Below are 19170 nucleotides of genomic sequence, written 5' to 3'. Positions count from 1 at the left end.
AGTCTCTGGCAGGGAGAGTCAGGGTAGGTTCAGAGGGGCCAGAGCAGACGAGAGAAAGCAGCTGGGTGGGTACGTTTGCGATTTGTTAATGCTCATTCCCTCGACTCTTTAAATTTTGTTTTTGGACAAGTAGCATATTCACGATTTGAAAACAAGAATAAGAGTGTTCCTCTTTTCCGTGTCTGGCCGGTTCACTTCTCCAGCAACGGCCGTTTTGTGTGTCCTTGTAGCCGTGTTTTAATTCATGTCCAAGCTCTCGGGGTATGCATTTTTTTGGTCTTAATGTTCTTTTCCTTGCCTTTATACCATTCTTCATTTCATATTCCTTTGTATGGCTGTAAGTAACTCAGTTCCCATTTTGAGAGGCCTCTAGGGTTTTTTTTGTTTCTTTGGGTTTTTTTTTTTTCCCCCCCTTTTTTCTAGTCTACTCTGAGGGTCTTTCTCTTTCTCATTTGGTGGACATGTCTTCTTGAGAAACTTCTGAGTTTCTAGAGAGTGCATGGAAGGCAAATTTGAGAGGTTATGTATTTCTGAAAATGTACCCACCCTCCTGACCGTTTCCAGGTTGGAATTCAGTTTTCCTTCAGCATTTTTGAAGTCATTGATCCAGCATCTTTTAGTTTCTACTGTTTAGGGAACATGGTATGGTCCATGTTGTCTCTGGATTCTGTTTGGCTCTTAGGACATTGCTTGTCCACGGTGTTCTGAAATTTCATGAAGGTGCGTCTGTTTCATTCTCTTACGTTTCCCTTGCTTTGCTCGGGCACTGAGTGGCCCCTCATCTTGCGCCCCTCAGCGTTAGGAAACACTCTGGAAACCCCTGATGCTCCTCCCCTTGGTTCCTCACCCACTCAGCCCAAGCTCCCTGTCTTTTCTCTCTTCCTTTCCAGCTCAGGTCTTCGCATTTTAGTCTAAAGTAAATTTTCTTATTTTAGTTTTCTATCCCTTACTGATTTTCATTTTTCTTTTGTTCTTAAATATCATGCATTAATTTCCAAGAGCTTTCTTCCTTTGAATGTTCCTTTGCATAGCATCCTGTTCTTGCTTCTCCTGTGTTTTATCTTACGTTAAAGTTTTTTTTATATATATTTTCTTTTTCCTACATGGTCTTTCAATTCCCAGTTGCTTTTTGTGGTCTCAGGTCTCTGCCTTTCATTAATAAGTCTTGGTTGTCCGTGCGTGATTAAAAGTGAAGGCTAAAAGTGGTGACTGGATAAACAAATAGTTTTTTAAAAACAATGAGGGGTTAAGGCCTTGATGAAAAGCCTCAGGTCTGTGGGTGGTGTGTGTTGACTGAGCTTGTGTGCCCTCAGCTCCCTGCTGGGAGAATCCCCCAGTTCCAGTGCCTTTAGGCATTTCCCTGGGACTGGTTCGGTTTCCCAGGAGGATCTCCTGTCTCCTCTTGGGGCGTAGAGGCTTAGCTTCTGACCTTCTGGGAGTTTAGTGGGGGAAAGACCCCCAGATGAGAGTGCCAGCATTTAACCTGCCTGGAGTCACTTAATCCTGTTTTTAGAACATCGCTCCAGTGTGCAGTTTAAGAGTGTCCCAGGAGCCCCAAACCCTGTGGGTGCTCTTGGCAGCCTCCCAGTGTGCGGAGTTGGGACGGTCGTAGGGATTATGGCTTCTGTAGTTAATGAAGTTCTGTGTTTTAGCTTCCTGCTACCCATTTCCAAAGGTGCCTGGTTCTGCCAGTTCCTCACTCTTTTGAAGATTGTGATATAAGCTGGATTTTTTTTTTTTAGTTCCTTCCATGTTTAAATGAGAATTTGCAATTAACTCACTTGTCTTTCATCTTTCGGCTTTCTCCTTCCAAAGTTATGGCTTTTCTTCTTTCCTGTTTTCTCTCTGTAAGTTTGTTTTTTTAAAATAAGTTGCTTTGCTCTGTTTAGGGTTTCGGGAGAGTGAAGTTAGATTTTTAGTCTACTATCTAATCCTAAATTCCTTCTCATATATATTTCAGTGGGTTTATTTTAAGGTAAGTAATTACACTGTTTTGTTTTCTTTGGTGTTTGCTAAGTTTCAGTAAATTTTCATGGTTTAATTTTAGCTATTGAAAGCAATTATCAGAATAATTATAGAATTGACCTTGAACATTGACGTAATAGTAATACTACTGAAAAAAAAAAAAGCACAGTGCTAATGGTATTATAGAAATGTTATGCATAATACTTACAATATTGAAGAACAGTGTTAACAATTTATTCTTAAATGTATTTGATAACTTTTCCCCCCTGCAGCACAGCATAAAGCATAATTTGAAAAGCTTTGATTACCATGGTTTTAAAAGTGTTCTTCTCTTATGCATTAATTTAATTGATGACATCATTCTGTGAGAAAATTATTGAACACCTGTTACATACCATGCTAAGGATGCAGCTGTTAATAAGAATCTTGATAGCTGTTTTTAAGGAGAATATAGTCTAGCAAGGAAATGGACATTAAGAGAACCAATTCAAATGACGCATAATGTTAATGTACAGGAACATGTAACTGTGGGGATTCTCTAGGAGATAAATTCTCCGAGATGAGGGATAGGGGCAGGCAGGGGGGAGGGCTTGATGAGCACAGGGAACTGAGTGTGAATTGGTGGAGGGGCAGTGAGGCTGCGGCGCTCACAGGACACATCACCTGGGCCTTACAGTTTGAATCTCATTCTCAGGCTACTGGGAAGACATTAAGGGGTTCTTAAGCAGAAAATTGATAGGTATTTATAGAAAGATCATTTAGGCTGCAGTTTAAAGAACCGATTAGGGAGGAAGGTAAGCTTGGAGGCAAGGAGAGGGATAGGAGGGGAGGGAATGGCAGTAAGTTGAGATTGGACTGAGATGACAGTCGAGAAAAGTAAAACGCCTTTGAGAGATACTGAGGAGCCTTGATGGTATGAAAAAAGAAATGAGGCATTGTCAAGACTGTCTCCCAGGAGTCTGGCTTCTGCAGGGTACATTTCTTTGCTCTTTAATGACAGGCAAATCCCGAGGAAGGGAGGAAGTTCATTTCAAATTAGTAGTTCAATTTTGTATGTAGAGTTTCCAGTAACTGGGTAATACCTAATTACAGATTAGTTGCAACTCAGGAGAGTTCTAGGCTAGAGAGACAGCCTTCAGGTCCTGGACCTGAAGACATAATTAATAGCAAGGAGTGATAGGTTAAGTGCAGATTGATTTATAATTGTCCTTCCAAGCATCCTCTGTTTTCCCCTTCCTTGAGCCTCGTGTTGAATTTCCTGAGAAGGGTGCACTGAGTAGCAAGACTTCTCCAGCCGTCGGGGGCCTTTTCCGTCTCTTTCTGTACTCTCCGTCAGCTGGGATGCACGATTAGAGTGGCTCAGCAGCCACTTTGCTTTGTCTTTCCTCTTACATAGGAGCTGTACATTTGGCAGTTTTTCAGTTCTGTCTGTACATTTACTTTTTTCCAGAAGGAGAACTCATGGACTGTGATGGAAAATCAGAATCTAGTCCTGAACGAGAAGCTGTGGATGATGAAGCTAAGGGGGCCGAAGGAACGGAGGGCGTGAAAAAGAGAAAACGGAAACCATACCGACCAGGTAGAGCGCCTTAGCTGGGCATTTCAGTTACAATCAAAACTTACTTAATTTAAGAAAAATATAATAGGGCTTCAATTATAATGAAATGATCAAGATGAAATATAACTTCTTAACAATTCTAAAACTTGTATGTATAGATGACAGAACTAAACTGTTGTAATAAACTTTGTAGGTGATAAATGTCTTAGTGTGGGTATGTGACTGACTCACAATAAAACATATGTTTTCCCTTGATGTGTACCTCTGTCAATTCTTTCATGATTTAGCATTCACTTTCTAATATTTTTGTTTTTTAAATTTACTGCATTTTTTGTGCAGGAGTACCAACCAGTAAGTGTACAATATGAAGATGATATGACAGAGTTTTTATGTTTCCTAGAATTTATAGTTTGGTTAGTAATGTGACTGTTAAGAACGCTTATTTCCTCTCTGCCTCAGGGGAGGGGAGAGAAAAGCTGTCTTATTTGTCAAACTTTTTTTGCCTTAATGGAAAAAAGAAGTATTGACATATTCATAATACAGAACTTCTAGGCTCTTTTTAGGCAGTTTGCTTATGAAAATTTTTGCATTTTTTAAGCAAAAATTTTTAAAGTGTATTTTTTAATTGGAATATAATTGCTTTACAAGGTTATGTTAGTTTCTGTTGTACAACAGTCTGAATCAGCTGTAAGTACACATTTATCCCCTCCCTCTGGAACCTCGATCCCACCCACTCTGCTGTGAGGTATATTGAATCAGTCCAATCTTTAGTCTTCTGATCGCTTCTTTTGTATTGATAAGAATGATCTAAATACCTTTTGATGTGTAAGGAAAAACTTTGTGTTTGTTTTCCACTAGATTTTCCTTCCAGATGGGCCACATCTGTAATTAATGCCTAGATGAGTTTCATTCAATCATTGTATGAAAATAATTTCAGTTCTTTGTCATTATGAGGCTTATAAGGCACTTACTTTTTTAGACATGTCTGAATTCCTTCCAGGAACTTAAGAGTTAAACGTTCAGGGTTTTTTTGTTTGTTTGTTTGTTTCCTTATCTGCCTTACATGGAAGTAAGTCGTCCGTGTCAGGGACCCATGTGAGGGGCCCATGAGGTCACAAAGTATATTGTCAGTGATAGAAGCTGTCAGTGCTGCTTATGTTAGGCACTAGTCTCAGCACTTGATGTGTGTTCACTTACTTAGTGCTTATAACCTGCGTATAGGAGATGCTGTACATTATCCCCATTTTACCAGTGAGGAAACTGAGGCAGTGGAAAGGTAAAGAACTTGCCCAAAGTCTGCCAGTAACCAGAATGGCACCATTCGGTGCCAGATTCTGTGCCCTCACTGGAGCTGTGTGCGTCTCACGTCTTGAGCATTTACTAGGGGCACCTGGACACACTTCCCCAAAAGCCATGCTGGCTTTCTTTGGGATCACCTAGTTTAGTTTGTATCTTGTGTCTGCTCTCCCTCAACTAACGTACAAATAATTTGAATGGTCTGTGAGTTACTGACATTAAGGAAACAAGCATAATACACTATAATGTTTACTCTGACATTGTTTAGAAGAAGTACATGCAGTCTTCTGTATTTCAATGAATTTTTTATTCCTGTTTGGTTAGTAATAAGATAACAATAACTTTGACATCTTACTTCCAAACTCTTTTATTTTGCATTAAAATGAGATTATTGATTTAAATTAGCCCATTTGAATTTGAGATTTTCCTCACTTGTGAGACTAAACATTTTCATCCTGCTTCTGGAGGAAGTACAGGGAGAAGTTAGTTATTTACAGGATTCCCCAATTTCTGTTTTGGATAGGTATTGGTGGATTTATGGTACGACAAAGAAGTCGAACTGGGCAAGGAAAAACCAAAAGATCTGTAATCAGAAAGGATTCCTCAGGCTCCATTTCCGAGCAGTTACCCAGCAGAGATGATGGTATGGTCCTGATTTTGATTGATTTTACTGTCTTGTCTTGATGTTCCCATTGAAAACAACTATTGGAAGTAATGCCACGGTCAGCACCTTACTGCTGCTCAGCAATCTGTAAGGTGCCTGTGCAGTTCATATCTGCAGTGTAGTAGGTTTGATAAGAAAATTATTTAAACCCAGTAGATTATGTTGCTTTGAGATTTTTAACAGGTGTTTCTGTTGTATTTTTTCCCTCTGTCAAATATAAGCAGTTTAGGGACTTGATCACAGAAACACATCTGGCACTTTCTGGTCATCTTACAGCAGGCCATTCTTTGCCTGCCTTAGGTACTTGGCGTAAAATGTAAAATCGGAAACTTTGTAGACCATGTATCTGAAAGTGACAGGGTACCCCAATAATTTATAACAAAATTGTATGCTGTTTTAGAAATGTATCTTCCAATATTGTGTCATCTTTTCTTAGAGTTTCAAAGAAAGCTAACTCATTGCTAAAGCCATAGCTTAAGAATTGGTTCTCATGAAGACTTTGCGATCCATATGGTCTTGATCTGTACGTTTTCTGTATTTTAAATATTGTATATAGAATGTAAAGAAAAATGATATGTTTTTATTATGTTTTTTGAATAAAGTTTTTTCCATTACATTGTGGTAGGCTTTTGGCCTGTGAATTAATTTTTTTTTTTAATTGCTGTACATTTTTAAGAGGAAGCACTGTAATGGTTTTAAAGAAGTTTCTGATATTACTTAATGTGACTATAATAATGCCCCAATTAAGAAGTCTGATAGATTCCGTGAAACTATTTTTTGTATTTTCCATGTTTGTCTCTATTGTCTTCTAAGTAACTTTAGTTTCATCATTTAGTGTTTTTCTTCATTTGTCATCCATTGAGTTTTTAATCGATTGTGCATATTTTCCTTTTCCTGACTACTTTTTAGATATTTTAACACTGTAGTTTCTTTGTACAACTTACTTCTCTAGTTGCAGTTGATCTAGAGTCAAGTATTTTCAAACCTTCGCGCATCACATTCTACGCTGTCTCTCCTGTGCCCTGCTGCCTGCTGCCTCATTTGATGGAGTTTGTTTTGTGAGATACACATACATATATATAAACAACAACAAACTTTTTTTTTTTTTAACTGTGAGCTTATATTCTGTAGAGCAGTCTCTGAAGTTTTTGAGAACTGAATTAAAGGTTGGTTCCTTCAGAAAACATTTGCATTTGTTGCTGCCAGGAGCATGAGGTACTACTACCCCAGGACTCCTTTAAGCTAAGTATTTAGCTTAAAGGTTTTTGGTCCACCTGTGTTACATAAATGCCGGTTTTTTACACATCAGGGCTGTATGGAGTTTATGAACTCTTAGGGAAGATGTTCATTTGTTTTGCCTTTCTCTTCAGCACCATACTATTCAGTGGCAGTTTTCTTTGCCGTTGGGGTGGGGGTGGTGGTGAGTGATGAGAGGAGGACTGGGGGAGAGGAGGGTGTGTTCCGTGCTCACCCAGCCCTGGGCGTGGAGCCCTGGGTCCCTCCTTTGTAGCAGGTACCCTTGGTTGGTCTCGCCACCTTGGGAAGAGGCTGCAGGCTTTGTCTTCTGTACCCCATTCCTCATAGCGCTCTGAAAACTGGAGTTCAAGGTCACTAGGTTTTAGCAGCATTTCAGAGAGCTTTATTTCGTTTTTTGCTTATTTTTGTGGTTCCTGTTTGACCTTAATTTTTGGTCTTAGAGAATTGTATGTTTTCTGGTTAGATCACTGGTAGATTAAAAAAAAATTGTTTAAAATGTGTTAATCCACTATATGTAGTACTTTTTATTCAATCTATGTAGTCTGGCAACATAAGTGCCCACATTGATTTTCAGAAGGCATGTATGTGTCTTTTGCTTAAAGTATCTGAGAGTATCATTTGATTGCTTGCTCACCTGCTGTAAGTGGTATTCTTGTTTATTAGTCCAACATTTCAGATTTTTGCATTTCTTTTAAATTTGAGCATTCATAACATTTTTATGAGCAGATTCACAGATAGTCATACATTATCACAGTATGTATGTACTACAGATACCTAGTTTGTAATAAATCCCCAAACATAGAATTGCTGGATTGAGGGATACACATTTTTTAAAAGACTTCTGCGGGATAGTTTCAATAAATACCTAAAGGTTGGACCTGCTAAATTACTTTTAGTTGTTTGTGAGTAGCCATTTCTCCATACTCGTTAGCATTGAGTGTTGTTGTTTTTTTTGTTTTTTTGTTTTGTTTTGTTTTTACCTTTAACAAGATGTCACCATTCACATAAAAACAAATTTCTGCTTTGTAAGAAAGTACTCATTAAGACACAATAGGAAGCATGCTGGTACTAAGTAGACATGAAATGAATTTTTGATATTTAAAATTAACTGAGATCTTTTTGTGAAAAATTTTTATTTGTCAAGTCATTATGTATATATTAAATTTAGACAGCTGTATGTCAGTTATATCGCAGTAAAACTGAAAGAAGACAAAACTTGTCTGTGTGTATGTTGGTAAGTTAGTTATCATTTATTATTAGTTATTTTGGTGGGTTTATCTGAAAATTTTAAATACCACATATTTATAAGTGTGATTGTTGTTTCAGGCTGGAGTGAGCAGTTACCAGATACCTTAGTTGATGAATCTATTTCTGTTAATGAAAACACTGAAAAAATAAAGAAGAGATACCGAAAAAGGAAAAATAAGCTGGAAGAAATTTTCCCTGTCTATTTACAAGTAATATTTTGCTTTATATTATGTATTTGTTAATGAAAGAAACGTGAAGTGATGTCTTGAGTTTTGAAAAATAGTTTTCTTGTTTTTGTCATCCCAAATGCTATTTTTACCTTCTTAGGGGCACTTTAAAATTACGTTTATCTTTTTTGTGCTTCGATACTTTTCACAGAGTTCTTTTTTAATCCCCGTTTTTCACTTCTAAATTTCAGAAGACATATTTGGCTGGGAAAGGCTCATTCTTGCAAACCAGGCACACCATTGTGCTCTGCAGACCCATTTCTGGTGGACTCCTTTTGCCAGCACTGGTTATAGTAGTTATGTTCACTGAATGAAGATGGTTTTTTAGCAGCCAGAATTACAGCTTTAATAACACTTATCACTTTTAGGGGCTTCCCAGGTGGTAATAGTGGTAAAGAACCCACTTAACCAATGCAGGAGACGAAAGAAACTTGGGTTTGATCCCTGGGTCAGGAAGATCGCCCGGAGGAGGGCATGGCAGCCCACTTCAGTATTCTTGCCTGGAGAATCCCATGGACAGAGGAGCCTGGTGGGGTACAGTCCATGGGGTCACAAAGAGTCAGACACGACTGACGTAACTTGGCACGCTTGGACCCATTCGTATGAAAACTGATCGTTCCATACTTTCACAAAAGAGCCTTTAAAAATAGTGGGTTGGATTTCCTGATTACTGCTATAGTCGTAATCTTAATCTATATTATCTCTTTTTGTGAACAGATGTAATTCCCCTAATGTTCATCAGTAATTTACACATTTTTGATATGAAGGAAACTTGTAATGAATGGTACTGTTACTTAGACATCTTGTGATAGCAATTGTAATTTTTTTTTTTCACTGCTTTTTGGAGTAGAGTGGGAAATATAGTGACTAGTGATGAAAATCCACGAGGAATTCTTAAACAGTTTTTTTCTAGTTTTTCTTTATTAATCACAGCAGTGTCAAGATAAGGTATAAATAATTGTGTAATCTACCCAGTAGAAATAGTTTTGTGGTCTGTTAATACCAGATGGTTGATAAATACCACTAAATTCATCATGAGCTATATAAAGAAACACTTTGCTAATGGTGTTCTCAGATCTCTCAGATTTATACTGAAGGCATTAAGTAAATAATCTATAAAGTTCCAAGATGCTTTCTACTCTTCAGCATTTTTCTTAGTGATACAAGCATTGCTGGTGTAGGAAGCCAGTCATCTCCTGCCCAGTGCACCATCTTTGTGGGTTTTCAGATTTCACAGACCATCCTCCCCTGTCCCTTTTCACAAGTTAACTGCTTGGCGTTTCTCCTTTGAGAACTTTTTAAATAATTTATTTTTGCACAATCTTAATAGTCTTGGTTTGTATTTTATGTTTTGCTGGACATATCATTCAAATTGCTTTCTTTTAAAACTGTACTGTATTTTAGAGCTTTATTTTTGACAGCATAGTCCTACATCCTTTTTAAAAATTTATGTATTTTACAGTATGGATGTTTATAATTTATTAGTCATATGCTTTCTGACAGACATTGAGGCTGTTTTCATTTTGGAGGGATATAACTAAAAATGATGCAGTGAACCTCCTTTGTTTATCTTTGGCAAGATTAAATGTGGGTAGTTACTGCAAAATTGCCCTCCCCTTTCCAGACAGACCACATTATAGAAAATAGAATTTTGAAATAGAAGTGGGTGAAGGGGGTCCCCAGCGCTTCCTGTTGTTCTCCTTATTGATGCTGGAGAAGTTGGGGAGAGATCCTGGAGTTGCAAAGAGGCCAGGCTTGAAACAGTGGTCTCTACAATAAAGTATATTGAAATGGAGTAAAGTCAGCGTGAGTAACTGAATAAAACGCCAAGGCTTTTAATGGTGGTAAATTTTGTACACATAGTTTGTTTAAAATGACTGTAAAAACCCTCTGAGATTTATAGTGTGTGAAGTCTTTAATGTGGTTATATGCATCAGTAGGAGATTGCTAAATCTGTCTGTGAAGTACACAAATATTAAAGTTGTAGATCAAACCCTTGAGCTAGCCTCTACAGATCATCTACAAATGTTAGTAATATTCATGAAGTTTTAGTTTTTCTTATAATATGAATTAAGGTGCCATACATAGTATTATAAATTTATCCATTTTTAAGTTTCACTGTAGTCTGACCTGGGATTATGAAATTACTGCGGTTGCTAGAAACATTTGACAGAATTGGGTAGTTTTATTTGGTTAATTTTACTTGATTCTATTTTTAAAAACACAAAAAAGCTTATTTTAAAAAAGGGAATTTACGTAAAATAATTGACAGGCTATCTCTATTGTTTACATATTCCTATATTCAATTCTTAAATTGTTAAATACTAAGCTTTTCTGTTATTTCTGCATTCTTATCAAAATGACAATTATCTGTATTCTCATTTTAGAATTTTATATCTGAGTCAGTCGTTTCCACGTGTGCTTCTCTTTGTCTAGGAAGCTTTCTTTGGAAAAGATCTTCTAGATACAACAAGACAAAACAAACTAAGTTTGGATAATCTATCAGAAGACACAACCCAGCTATCTTATAAAACAAACACAAACACCACTTTCTTGGATCCTTCCTTAGACCCGCTACTTAGTTCATCCTCAATGCCAGCAAAACCTGGAGCTCACGGTATGTAGAGGAATCGACAGGATTGTTTTTTATCACATTATATTCATCTTCCTTTTAGTCAGACCTTTGAAATGCTTATAAAACTTACCTTTATTGAAATATAACTTGCATTCAGGCAACTGTTTTTTAAGTAGACCAGGTCTGTATGATTTAGCAAATAAATTCATCTTTGTTACTACAATGAAATCAACTCTTGCAAGTTGTAAAGGAAAATACTTGGTTTATAGTTGACTGAGGACGACATATGGGAGTATAATGAGGCCATGATTGGTGAGTTAAAATAATCTTCAACTTAAGATGTTTTTCAAAATTAATTATATAGCCCCAAGAAATTCCAAAGAAGAAAAAAAGAATAAATACTGTAGTTGGAAGCCGTCTGACCCATTGTGTTAATATACCATGAAATATATTGCCTTGGGAGAAGGAAATGGCAACCCACTCCAGTATTCTTGCCTGGAGAATCCCAGGGACAGAGGAGCCTGGTGGGCTGCCGTCTGTGGGGTCGCACAGAGTCGGACACGACTGGAGCGACTTAGCAGCAGCAGCAGCAGCCGCCTATTGGCTTAGGTAGTTTTTCACAGCTGGCAGTTCAGGCCATCGACCTTTGTTGGTGGAGGGAGGCCATCTGGAGCATTGCGGGATATTCAGCAGCATCTCTAGCCTCACAATGTTGTGATAATAAAAAATGTCTCTGGATATTGCCAGATGTCCACTGCAAACCTGTCCTCTATTGAGACTCTAGACACAGGGGATACAGGGACTGCTCAGAATCAGAGAAAAATGCAAGAACTTAAATGTGTATAAAGTAATATTAACATCAGCAGGGCTCTCCAGAGTTTAGCTAGCTTGGTGTCACAAAGTTTTTCTTCCACTTCTGTATTTTTGTTTTACTTTGAGTTGTGCAGTCCATGGGGTCGCAAAGGGTCAGACACGATATAGCGACTAAACAACGAGCAACAAATTCTTCTTCTGACGGCTTCCTTTTTGTCGTTGAATTGCAGGTGTCACTCATTTAATTTTATAAACTCAATTTTGAAAATAATCTTAAAGCAGCATCCCCTGAAAGATGACTTTGGATAATGTTGAATTACATTTTCATTAACTTGGCATCATCCTGGATTGAAATACAGGCTACTATTAATTTTTTAACTTCTTGAAATAATTAGAAGCAATCTTGCCCCCTGTTATTCGAAAGCACACATTCAGCATGAGACTAAAGGCCATACTCTTTGTTTAATGTTAACAGATCATTTTACTGTTACTTTAGTTCAATTGTTTTGAGTAGTTTCCTGCTCTCACCCATGTCAGTATGTTGTTAAAATAATGTATAGTGAAAGACTTGCAGGTGTTTCAAAGGATGTCTTACTATTTGAAGGATGCCTTGTAAAAATCTTGCCTAGCCATTTAAAGGCTTTCGTAGAAGTAAATTGCCCTTGAGTTTTTATAAGAAAGCGAACTGGGGTTGGGCAGGAGATACTGTGACAGGAAAGACATTGATATATACCATTTCTCATTCCTGTTTGCTTTATTTGAAGTCATTTTCCCCAAAAAATTGATGAAGAGAGAATGGTTTAGTGATAAAGCCAAAATATAGAGGACCAGAATAACACACATGTCAAAATCTGTACAGTTGAACCACTCTTTTGCCTTTATGATGGGGAATTGAAAACTAATAGCTTCCTTTTTCAAAAAAAGTTATTCAATATTTTCCATTATGTCAGTTTTAATAATTTGTTAATAAGATATGAAATATCATCGGGTAGAGGAGAACTTTTAAAACACAGTCTTTTAAAAAACACTGACTGTTATTTGTTTAATAGAATTCCATTGGTTTAAGTGTCTTTGTTTGTTTGTGTTTTGTTTATGCTTTGTGACTTGTAGGATCTTAGTTCCCTGACTGGGGATTGAGCCCACGCCCCCTGCAGTGGAAGTGTGGAGTCTCAACTGCTGGACTGTGAGGGGAAACCCTCCACTGATTTAAAATCAAATAAATGTTACCCTGAAACAGTTACCCCATTTTTTTTGTTTGTTTTTTCTTTCAAGGATACTGTTGTCTAGAGAATATATTATTGAAATAATTTTATTTCTTAAAAACTTTACAAATATTTGGGCATACAAAATATACTTTGGATTTCAGTTTGAAAAATGGTCTTTTTATGTACGTGTGAATTCTGTCTGATATGTTTAAAGGGACAAGACTATGTTTTATAGAAATACTTGGTCTAGAGCCTGGAGTATTTTATGTCGTCGTCTTTTTTTTTCTTAAGTAAAAACAGTCGAAAACGGATTCAAAAATTCTGATATTCCTTAAGTGACTAATAAAGTCGCTAAAGGTAGCCTAAATATTCTCCTACTTGATTAGGCTAGAAACCCTGTCGCTCTCCCTGGCTCTTGATTGTCTCACATTCCGCATCTCACACACCCACAAGTTTGTCTCTGCCTTCAGATGCCATCCCACACCAGCGGCTGCCTACCTCAGCCTCTGTCCGCTGTGTGCAGGCGGACACCGCCTCTCACCGGGACCACGGCCGCACCTGCTCCCCGAGCCAGCTCGTCTCCCAACATGCCTTACCCTCCTCCACCCTGGTCCATTCTGCACCTGGCAGCCAGTGTGTTCCCTTTAAGACATCAGTCACACCCTCTTCTAGCAACCTTCCAGCAGATTCCCGTTTTACAGATGCCCCTGGAACAACAGGGGTTTGAACTGCGAGCGTCCACTTAGATGCGGGGTTTTTTCTCGAACGTACAGCAGTTCTGGGATCTCTGGTGGGCTGAATATGCGGATGTGGAAATGAGGCTAGAGAGGGCAAGTGTAGGTCAGATTTGGATTTTTGAGTATGTGGAGGATTGGCGGCCCCCGCCATGTTGTTGTTAATCCTTTTCCCCTCATTATTTATTTTTATAGCACTTATACTGGTTTCATTTTGTTTACTCTCCAGCTCCCTCTGAAAGAGGAAGCTCTGGCGCGTCTGCACTGTGTGTTCGTCCCATCTCTATTCTAGTGGCTGGACCGGAGCCTGTTAGCTTGCTCCATAGACATAATTCTGTGGATGCTCAAATTCCTTCTTGAGTAAATGAGTGAATTAATGAGTGTTAAGAGTAAAGCTGGAAGTAGGCATTTTACTCGATGGTATCTGCTTTATACTTTACAGGGAACTTTAGGCAGTAGGTTTGTCTTTAATATTTATCTTCTATTGTGTTTTCTAGATGTCATTTTTAGAGGTGCCTTTTTCTAAATGGTTTTTTTTTTTTTTTTTTTTTTTTTTTTTTATTGCTTTGTTACAGCATTCTATTTCACTGTTACTGCCTATGGGTTTTTATTTTAAGATTTATTTCATTGTTAATATAGTCACAAATACATAAATACATAAAATAGTCACAAAAACAAAAGTCGTAATTTTTAATGTTTTCTTATTCAAATATTGGAGTGCCTTTTCTATGAAAAATTCCTTACTTTAGAAATAATAATCTTTTTATGATTCTGGCACTTACCTCAGTATCTACTATATTCTCAATAGTTGGTAAATGGTTGAATGAATGAGTTTTAGAATTTAATGTCTAGGAAAATGGTGACACTTTGAAAATATACTTACTATACTTAGGTGCTGCTGATGACCCCTTAGCTGACATTTCTGAAGTCTTAAACACAGATGATGACATTCTTGGAATAATTTCAGATGACCTTGCAAAATCAGTTGATCATTCAGGTACATTTGCCCAGTGTCTATTTTATGATGTGAGTTGAGAGGTGTGTGTGTGTGTGTGTGTGTGTGTATGTGTATGTGTGTGTGAAACAGGCGTAGTCATTGAAATGGAAAACGTTTTTTCTTTCTTTGGCATCATCAAACTCATTTTATTTGATCTGCCTTGACTTTCCTGTTTTAAGAGGGGAAATAGCACATGAGTGATTTCTGTTGTCTTTTTCATTGCGTCAGAGCTAAAACTTTTTGCCTTACGTGCCTCGTTTCTTCTTTTGTGTGAGCCGGCCCCCACTTCGTGCTCCTGTGGTAATCACCCATCGTATTTGGTTTGGGTCTTGTAGGTCTTGATTTATGCACTTTCCAGGTTGAGAGCTCACCTTGTGCATTCGGTAAGAAACAGCGGTGGGTGGTGGCTGACTAGAAGTAGTTTGTCTTATTTTTTCAGTAGTGATTTCAGCGGAAACAGCCTGTCGGTGCATGTGTACTTGTTACAGTGCTCCTTTGTCACTAATCCAGCTTTGTTTTCTCTCTGTGTGTGCACTAAAGCATGGTACACCTGTACTGTGCTTTGGGTGACTTTCTCTGTAGTGTTCTTTCTTTTTCTTTTTTTTTTAATGAATGGTTTTATTCTTGTTAGAAAGTAATCTGTACTATTACCCAAACATGATATTGATAGTTCCTAGTATAAGCTCAAATAAGAGATGAATTTTCACTTGTTGATGGTAATATTGAGGAAGTGTGATAAAATAGACAATAAACCACTTTTAAATGTTACTCTTGCTTAAAAACCAATTTTTGTAAGATACAGCATGTTATGAACATAATCTGTATCTTGTTTTTGACTACAGAATATTTCAGAAATAAGATCTGTAGTTGGAATTGTTCACCAGAGGATGATTTTTACTAAGCATTAAGAGTTTTTGAGCTTTCCATTAGTTAGTGTGAAACTTGATTGTTTTACAACCTGCATGTGATAGTTGACCCAGTTGCGTTTGAAACCACAGTTTTCTAAGTTTGAGTTAAAAGTATATTGAACATTATATATTGATTCTTCTTAGAGACCCCTAACTTAATAATATGGTGCTTTTTTGTGTGTAGAAATTAGCAATTTAGAACTAGAAGTGTTCTTTTGTTTCTGAGGAAATGTATTTCCCTTGATTAAACCATAACTTTTTAAGTAGAACCTAAGTTTACAAATACATTGTGCCTAACTTTTACTTATTGACTCCCTGAATTGGTTTAAAAATCTAGATTAATTCAGAATTACAGGCTTTCCATTGCTTTGTTTTAATCCTGTTGTTGTGTGTTAATGCAAGTAAATAGTGTAACGCATTTTGTGTGAGTGTTCAGAATCCACTTTCTAATATACATACCTTGCTCCTCTAGCTGGAATAGACGTTGGTTCGGGTGCTGATGACCCTTCGTCTCTGCCTCAGCCAAGTGTGGGTCAGAGTTCACGGCCTCTAAGTGAAGAGCAGCTCGATGGCATCCTCAGCCCTGAACTTGACAAGATGGTCACAGACGGTAAAGCATTTGCCCTCCATCTGGGGTTTCTAAAGACGCGCAGAAATGTAATAGGATCTTCAAAGATGTCTGCATGCCACTTAACTTCTATTCTGATCGTTCTGTGACAAATACTATATTGCATCCAGATATTGACATGGCAATTTTTAATATTTCCATCTCTTTTATCCTAGGAGCAATTCTCAGCAAGTTGTATAAAATTCCAGGTATTTGTGTTCTGATTCTCTTGTTGATGGAAATAGCGCTCCCTGCGCTCTGGCTCTCGTAGTCTCTTAACCCTGCTGCCATTGTCGTTGTGTCTCCTAGAGCTCGGGGGCAAGGACGTGGAGGACTTGTTTACCGCGGTGCTCAGTCCTGCGGCTGCGCCACCACCCCCCATACCGCAGCCGCTGCCGCCCCCTGCGCCCCAGCTGCTGCCCGTGCACGGCCAGGGTACGTCGCCTCTAGACAAGTGTCGTAAGTACGGCCCTGCCGCGTGTGCCCCTTAGCGTTGCGTCGGCCCTCGGCCACCACGCACGCAGACTTGACAAGAGAGGGTCCTCTTGTGCAGTGATGGGGTAGGACCAGCCTCTGAGTTCCTCTCAGTCACACCCCCGCCTCCCCGCCTTTCCCTGGAATGCAGCGGCTCACTCTGTGGTCAGAATTCTTTTGCCCACTTCACTGGCAATGCCCCTGTTAACGGTGCCCGCCTCCTTCCCTGCCCCCAGTCCTGGTCCCGCGTCACTTTTCCTCAGTCGTTCCCGCAGAAATGTTCTGAGAACTGCTCGGCCCTCAGCGGCTGCCTTGGACTCATGCATCCGGTCTGAGCCTCAGTCACTCCCTCTGTGGCCAGCAAGTCTCCACGCCCACACTCCCCCCGGGCTCTCCATTCGTAGCGCGTGGTGCAAATATAAACGCGCCTTTGGGGCATTCAGGGTCTCCCTGTAGACGGTGAGCGCCTTCAAGGCTAGAGTCACAGCCGCCCTCGCTGTGTGCCCGCCACAGAACGTGGCCTCAGTAAATGGCACAGGGTAAATCGGTGCCCTTTCTACCCCTGTCGGCTGAAATGCCTACTTCTGTGGAAATTGCCTATTTTGTGTAACACACTTTCTTCTACCTATTTGTAACTAGTTGCAGAACAAATTTCAGGCTTTCCTTTCTCCCTCTTTCTGAAGAGCTGAAATCTGATAGGCTAGGATCAGAATTTTGTGGGCATAGGTAAGGAGATATCGCTTCAGACTGTGTTCTTGATAATCTGAGTATTGGGTCCTCTCTTTATCCTGTTGTCACTGCCTTGTGACTCTGAACTGAATGATTTATGATGATGCTTCTATGAGCTCATACACTGTGGAAGTGCTGAAAAGTGCAGATGATTTAATGTTACCTTGGGCACCAATTTTGTGTGTACATGAACATTTCTATAATGCGCATAATTGAAATGTTTTAGTTTCTACCAGTTGAGCCGCTAAACATCAGTTTACCATGATGTTTGCTAGACCAAATGTGATTTACATTTGGATGAAACAGATTCATAAGCACTTCTTGACATAACTGTTCCCATACTCTTTCTTAATAATTAAGAACTCTTCCGTGTTTCTCTTCACAGCATATAAAAATAAAAGCAACTGTCTCCCAAGTTTTCTGAAATAGAAGTATTTTAAAAATCAAATCAGTTAAAGATGTATTCCTTTATAAAAAGGTTTTATGATCATTGTTTAAATCATTTCAATGTGCAGTCTCATGTTTAATAAGATACTGAGGATTAGGAAGGTTGATGTTTACTTGGAGGGGAGGTGGGTTTTGGCTAGGGGCTTACGTGTAACTCAGAGATGACTAAGGCTGACTAGCCACCAGAGTTTATAATTGTAGTGTTGTAGACTTTCAGGTAGACAACTAATTTCTATTATTGTTGATGTGGTTCAGTCACTCAGTTGTGTCTCTTTGCAACCCAGACTTCCTTGCAATCCAGACTTCCTTCCTTGCAGCATGCCGGACTTCCTTGTCCTTCACTATCTCCTAGAGTTTGCTCAAACTCATGTCCATTATAGTGAGCATAATTCAAGCAGAGCTATAAGAGTCTCTGAGATTTCAGCATTTGTGTTTGAAAGAATAATAACTTAAGGATAAAATAGCGTCAGATCACATGCAGGGAGACATCTGCCTATTTAGGAATGGCAGCTCTGCTGCTTCCCAGAGCAAAGGAGGAGAGGTAAAAGGGACGGTGTTTAAGGAGGCCAAATTAGAAAGTGCGACATTGGGACTAGATTTTGTCTGGACAGCTAGGCGTTGGCAGTTGGCCTTTTTTCCTCCAGCCTTTGGAGACCTCACATCAGTGAAATGATCTGATGAGTCACATGTTTTGGCAAAGTAGCTCTGGTGTTAATATTGGAAGTGGATTTGGGATGGGAAGAGTTGTATATTAATGAGTTTATTTCAGTTGGGACTGAATGAAAAATTGGGTTCCATGTGAATATATCTGCAGTAGTAACTGAAAGGAGGAATTGGATTTGATAGACAGCAATGTTAGCATAAGTAGGATTGTGCTACCAATTGAGTGTACGATGTGAGGTGAAAGGAAAGAAACTGGACTGGACTGTATGTATGTCAGGCTGGCCTAGAAGATAATCAGTCATGCTGTAAACTTGAAACATGGAATGAAGAAGAGAGAGACAGAATGTGTGTGTTGTAGAGGAGAGAGGTGGAAATGTAATGAGCTTAGTTTTAGGCCGTTTTTACTTGGTTAGAAATGAGCATATACATTGTTCTGACTTACAGGCATTTGCGTTGTTCGGAGCTGTAGATAAAGGCTTAGGACTTGTCTGTGTAGTGATCAGAAGGGTGAGATTTCTTAAAAGAATATACTTCAATAGAATGTAGAATCTTGAACTCTTTTTAAGTGAATGTAATAAATTATATGCTTCACAGCTGGTTCATATTTATATACAATGGCATGGTCCTTTTCTTTCCCTCTTTTGAGGGTTGGATGAAAGTGGAAACAGAGGTGGAGACCCTGAGTGTGAGGTAGGGTCCTAGCGGTGGCACTCGTGACACAGTCTGTAAGGCCAAGTAGAGGAAGAGGTGGTTGCTGTTTCATTGGGTCAGACAAGGCTGTTGTGATCCTTAGCGGAGCAGCC

General features: G+C 38.8%; 1 protein-coding gene across 19 annotated transcripts in view; it reads left to right on the top strand.

The window, feature by feature from the left end:
• Positions 1-19170, top strand: part of KMT2C (lysine methyltransferase 2C) — a 262120-nt gene that overhangs the window by 194072 nt on the left and 48878 nt on the right. For 15 of the 19 annotated variants that reach the window (XM_025291876.3, XM_025291882.3, XM_025291877.3 and 12 more), the window contains 9 exons: positions 3416-3544; positions 5343-5462; positions 8067-8197; positions 10652-10832; positions 14435-14539; positions 14875-14922; positions 15920-16057; positions 16231-16263; positions 16364-16513. In XM_025291876.3, coding sequence (XP_025147661.3) covers positions 3416-3544; positions 5343-5462; positions 8067-8197; positions 10652-10832; positions 14435-14539; positions 14875-14922; positions 15920-16057; positions 16231-16263; positions 16364-16513 — 1035 coding nt within the window. The remainder of the gene's footprint in view (positions 1-3415; positions 3545-5342; positions 5463-8066; positions 8198-10651; positions 10833-14434; positions 14540-14874; positions 14923-15919; positions 16058-16230; positions 16264-16363; positions 16514-19170) is intronic. The other 4 variants (XM_025291897.3, XM_025291896.3, XM_025291885.3 and 1 more) reach the window with 2 other exon arrangements.

The sequence above is a fragment of the Bubalus bubalis genome, chromosome 8, assembly GCF_019923935.1.
Source record: "Bubalus bubalis isolate 160015118507 breed Murrah chromosome 8, NDDB_SH_1, whole genome shotgun sequence".
NCBI lineage: Eukaryota > Metazoa > Chordata > Mammalia > Artiodactyla > Bovidae > Bubalus > Bubalus bubalis.
The sequence above is the reverse complement of the archived record's forward strand: the minus strand, read 5'-3'. Positions and strand labels throughout refer to the sequence as shown.